The 5,401-nt window shown below is 49.6% G+C and overlaps 1 protein-coding gene across 1 annotated transcript; it reads right to left on the bottom strand.

Moving 5' to 3' along the window:
- Positions 1-2,547: 2,547 nt before the first annotated feature.
- LOC116957617 (junctional adhesion molecule-like) lies at positions 2,548-4,895 on the bottom strand. Its single transcript, XM_076057155.1, has 2 exons — positions 4,273-4,895; positions 2,548-3,325 (listed from the first exon to the last, which is right to left on the bottom strand). Exons 1-2 carry the CDS (start codon positions 4,634-4,636, stop codon positions 2,793-2,795), a joined length of 897 nt encoding a protein of 298 aa, XP_075913270.1. The 5' UTR covers positions 4,637-4,895; the 3' UTR covers positions 2,548-2,792.
- Positions 4,896-5,401: the final 506 nt, after the last annotated feature.

Genomic DNA, 5,401 nt, shown 5'->3' with positions numbered 1-5,401 from the left:
GTTCTCGCACCAGTTGTAGGCACTCCTACAACCATATGTACGGTCACATACACTTGACTTCTCCACGCTCTTATCTACTCTGCACCTCACTTATCCTGCACTCAGCAACTCTGCACTCAGCGACTCCGCACACAGCAGCTCCACACTCAGCGACTCTGCACACAGCAGCTCCACACTCAGCGACTCCGCACACAGCAGCTCCACACTCAGCGACTCTGCACACAGCAGCTCCACACTCAGCGACTCTGCACACAGCAGCTCCACACTCAGCGACTCTGCACACAGCAGCTCCACACTCAGCGACACCGCACACAGCAGCTCCGCACTCAGCGACTTCGCACTCAGCAACTCTGCATCTCCACCGCTGCCCTCACCTACGCTCCCTCGAAGCCGCTCACCTGTCTGTCCCGGGCGGCGGCTTTATCCAACACCCGCCCGGCGGCAACGTGAGGGTTGAGGTCCCATTCACGGCTGGAGCGGCAGCGGGGAGATGTTTTCATTCTTGGTCCCCGGGCAACAACAACTCCCTTCGCTTACACAGACTCCCCTTATATATCCCTCCTCATTCTGGGTCCTCACGTGCTCCCCCTCAAGCTGCCACCAGCCCGGCAACTGTTGTCCCTTTAATGCCTTATCATAACCCCCCATCTCCCGTCTCTTCGACACCAACCTCCGGCCACAGCGTACCCACCTGTGTGACCTCGGTTGCACTCCCTTCTTCCCTTCATTACTGGTGGTTATTCGGTGCAAACCTCATGTTGCAACGTGCACACCTGTTTGTCCTCATTTGCACCCGCTGAAATGTGCGCACCGCGTATTTCTCTCCTCTACACAAGTGTATTGGGCCCAACTGAGTCACAGACGTACTTCTTAGAGGCAACACATTTATTACACCAACACGAATACACAAAGGAGTAGCTGCCCCTTTACAAGATACGGCCTAGGGTTTTGGACCACCCAGGCTAACTACACTAACACTGGGAGTTAGCTACAACTGACCGGGCCCCTCTCGGGTCCTGGACCACGTGTTGGAGGCTTATTTTTGCTGGAGAACGTAGATCTTCAGATGACGGTAGAAACGACGACCGCGGTACCTGCAGGGACCCGGCTTATATGCTCCCGGGTCGGGGCCGCTCTGCCCTTGGCCCCACACACCTTCGAGAGAGCTCTGGCTCTCTTTCGCCTCTTCTCGAGCCCACTTTCCCTTTCCCCCAGATACGAGACCACCCTTCAGCCCTCATGTGGTGGCCCCCTGTAGACTTTACCGATCACGTAGCCCAGGGTAACCCTGTCCCTGCGCTGACACTCTCCCGCTCCCTGCTGTGGGAGCCCACACTGCACGCTATGCGTGGTGCCCGCGCTATCCCAGCGCTCACCAAGCCCTCACCAGGGCTGGTACTGAATTCACCTATGGGGTGTCCGCGATGACGGTGCATCGCAAGCCGTGCCTTGCGAGAGCCGGCATTACTCAGGGACATGCACGATGCTTCTACATACGTGATGTCCGCGATGTGAGCACATCGCATGACTTGCTTCTCTAGGGCCGGCAGCATACAGTGACATCCGCGATGTCACTACACAAGTATACACTACACCAATATACAACTACACTACCATACACTACACCACTATACTACATAGAAAACTAATTTCTTTAGAGCTGCTTCTTGTTTTTTGTAGTTTGTTGTCCTTCCCCGAATCTTCAATTATCACGGTTGGCTACGTACGGTGCAAAAAGAACAACTTCAACGTGCACACATACATACCGTGTTGTGCTGTGTTCTCAATACGATCCAGCAGATATAAGACAGAGATACCGCCAATAGGGAGATGGAGCAGCAGAATATTGCGATTACATTTCTCTTGCACCCCTTCCAACCAGTAGTGACATTGGCGAGGATGGTGGTATGGCTGGAATCTGTCAATAACACAGAAACACATTGCAACGCGAAGGTCAGGTGGTCACACTGGTGAGTTACAAGTTCACATCCTATTCGTGTGTCAGGTTAATGTACGGCAGTCAATGTTTAAGGGAAGCGGCCTTCACCATCGGAGAATGTGAAGTTTAAGTCGAGGGTTGAGTCCCACCTCACTGAATGTTTGAGTGTCGGAGACAACATGAATGTGCACCTTGAGTTTTACCCCCTCGTATGTTTGGGTTTTCTTCAGGGTACTCCAGTATTCACACAACTGGTTCAACATACCATGTGGAAATGTTTTAAAGTGAAGGAGCCTGCCAGGCCTGTCCCCAGCATCTCCACCATCGGAGCCTTCCAGGCTTGCCCACAGCATCACTACCATCAGAGCCTGCCAGGCCTGTCCCTAGCGTCTCTTCTTGACATCAGCCAGTTTGGATTTCGACCCTTGCATACCAATGACATAGCTACACTTTGTGTTGTTTACGGGTTACTGGACGTGCTAGACAAGGAAGGATTTGCTATGTTAGGCTTGTTGGACCTCTCAGTCTGCTTATCTGTTGGAACTTGCTCAAACTCAATCAGCCAAATGTGAATATTTGCTGGTTGGCTTATTACAGCATTTATAACTTTGATTGGAATGGCACCCAAACTGGTAAATGTGACTCGGAGTGTGACGAAGGTTCTGTGTGGCCTGTTCCGATAGGGAGGGTGAACAATACAGCATGGGCTAGGATATTAAGGTTGCAACTGGTTAAGCGAGATGGGCGATATGACCAATTTTGGGACCAGTCTAGGTGGGGTTGATGGGGGTTGGGTCCCCCTGGATTAACACAAAAGGCAGTGCTCAGAGCGATTCAGGCAGAGGCCATTCTCTCAGCACCTCAACAACCCAAACAATACTGGAGGAAGGAGGGCTTCTAGCCAGGAGCAGCAGATGGGACTGGGCAAGGGGGATTTCCTGAGCCGCAAGTAGAATTGTGTACACGCAAGCTTGAACGTACCTTCGACGACCAGGAGGGTTCCAATTTGGTCAGCGTAATTGTACTCGCTGTTTCCCTGTTGGTTCTTTTTCAACTCTTTGATGTGACAGAGGTAGACATTTGTGTCACTACAGTTCAGGTTGGTGATGCTGATGCTCGCATCCCCCTTGGTTGTGTCTCCCACCAGTCTGAGTCGATCGTGGAAATTCCGTTCGGTGAAGTTATTTGAACTGTTGAATATGAGCAGTCCCTTGTTGACCTCCTGGAGTCTCCACTCCACGTGGACTTGGTGTGAGAGGGAATGAAGCGAGAAGGTGCAGGGCAAAAGGGCAGAGCCGCCCACCACGCCCTTGACGATCATCTCGGTGCACACACTCGCCATGTCGCTGAAGTTGGAGCACTGAAGACTCTCGTCTCCCTCAGAGGCTGCACCAGAAAAGGAATGCGAACGATTTGGCAGCATGAGTCTGTGATAGAGTGCTCATAGGAGGTAGATTGGGGTTGCACAGAGAGCACAATGTACATGGTCCCTGATAAACTACATGGCTATGAAGGTGTAGTGACGTATATTGGGTCACTTTGGCGCCCAGCGCCAGTTACTGATAGAGAGGAGAACTGGATTGAAATTAGCCCTCTCTGCCAGCAGGGTGTGCTTTGCCATGGTAATTGGTCCCTAAGGAGCATGGTTCTAGCGGCGGGCAGAGAGAGCATGTGAGGACGTAGCAGCCCGATTGGCAGGAAAGGGCACGTGACAGGACAGGGTAAGGATGTGGGCCAAATGTGACAGAAGGGACATGTGATGGAAGGCCCAGAGTCTTCTAGTGAGTTCTAGGAGGGGGCGTGGCCGTGGCGGAGCCAAGCCACGCTGAGTGGCATAAAAGGGAGGTCCCGAGGTACGATTTTTGGCTCTCTACTGGAATGGAACCCGCTGTGCTACGTCTCCTCGCTCTTCACGCTCGGCTTCGTGGGTCAGGCAGTGTGTTAACTGACCTAATCCGGTTATGTAGTTACCCCCTGGTGGTTACCGCTATATAGTTATCCCCTTGTTACATTTATGTAGTTATCCCATTCTGGTCATAGAATGAACGTGTTCCCTCCTAAGTCAAGTGTGTCTCTCAAGTGAACCAGTCCCTCCTACCAGATAATGTTGATGACAATTTACAATCAGATCACAGACAGATGTCACGTAATTCCTCTCAGTCACTCTTTGATATTGTCGTAGCCAGAAATTCTCAAAGACAATGCAACACTCTTGATGATTTCCCTAAATTTTCCTAAAGCTAGCCGTGCATGAGTCATTGCCAGAATGGAGAGGCAGGGGTCCTGAAATGTTTGTTACCTGAACCGGATCTCAATACCGAGACAACACGTACCTTTGACGAGCAGGCGGGTTCCATGATGACCATAGTAAATATATTCTTTGATTCTTTGTTCGCTCATTTTCCACACTTTGATTCGGCAAAAGTAGGTGTTTATGTCCGCATGTTTCAGGTTGACGATGAGGATACTTGCCTCACCCTTGCCTGGGTCTCCCAGCAGTCTGAGTCGATCCTTAAACTTGTCGTCAGTGTAATTGTTATTCGAACTGTTGAATATGACTGCTCCCTTATTGACCTCCCTGAGTCTCCACTCCACCCTATATTGGCTCGAGGGAGAACGAAGCGAGAAGGTGCAGGGCAAGAGCACGGAGCCACCAACCACACCGATGACGAACCTCTTGGTACACACGCTCACCATGGAACCAAATTTGGAGCAGTGAAGACTCGCGTCTCCTTCAGAGGCTGCACCTGAAAATAATGCGGACAGGAATAAGTAAGTGCCTGGTCGTGCAACGCTTGTGCTGCAGTGATTATAGGAGGTGGGGTTATTACGTTTAATTCATATGACTGTTCGACTCGTTTCCAGAGCCGCAATCAGATCTCTCAACCAACTCATTGTTGAGTCATCTTACAGATCATTCAATCCTCTGCGCATTAATAAGTCGGCTCGGGATGTTGTATATGTAGGTTATGAAAATTTTAAGAAAAGAATAAAAATGTAATGAAATTTTAAATTTGCATAATTACCCCCAAATTATGGCATTTGATGTAAATTACGTGCATAAATTATGCCAATTCAAGAGATAATCGTATTAATTTATGCGAGTATGTCTTATGATGCTTATGTGAGCCATTATGATAATCAGGCACGTTGACGAGTGTCGTATCCAATCGGGATGCGACAATTGATCATATGAAGTTATGCAGGTGCTGTGAGCATGTCAGATTAAACTCGGCTTCGCTGTTAACTTCGTATTATCGATCATTATGATACAATTATTCTCGCTTTAACATTTATTGAGTATGGATTAGTGTGTTTATGCCAGGTCTCCAACTTCAGATCTCATGCAGAATACAGTTCTTATGCATAAATTTCAGGAAAGAAACACGCAACAACTTCTGCATTGATAATTTTATTTTTCTAAACCCTAACTCTAAAAGATGCAACTCTCGGCTTGGAAAT

The sequence above is a fragment of the Petromyzon marinus genome, chromosome 79 (genome assembly GCF_048934315.1).
Source record: "Petromyzon marinus isolate PM22_M1 ecotype Great Lakes invasive population chromosome 79, UKy_Petmar_22M1.pri1.0, whole genome shotgun sequence".
In the NCBI taxonomy this organism is placed as follows: Eukaryota; Metazoa; Chordata; class Hyperoartia; order Petromyzontiformes; family Petromyzontidae; genus Petromyzon; species Petromyzon marinus.
The sequence above is the reverse complement of the archived record's forward strand: the minus strand, read 5'-3'. Positions and strand labels throughout refer to the sequence as shown.

What these genes read in the sequence shown, in the direction of transcription:
- LOC116957617 (XM_076057155.1), bottom strand. Translation starts at nt 4,636, where the DNA reads ATGGTGAGCGTGTGTACCAAGAGGTTCGTCATCGGTGTGGTTGGTGGC. An exon ending in AACCCGCCTGCTCGTCAAAG is followed by an intron (nt 3,326 to 4,272) that starts GTACGTGTTGTC and finishes TTTCTGGTGCAG; the next exon opens with CCTCTGAGGGAGACGAGAGT.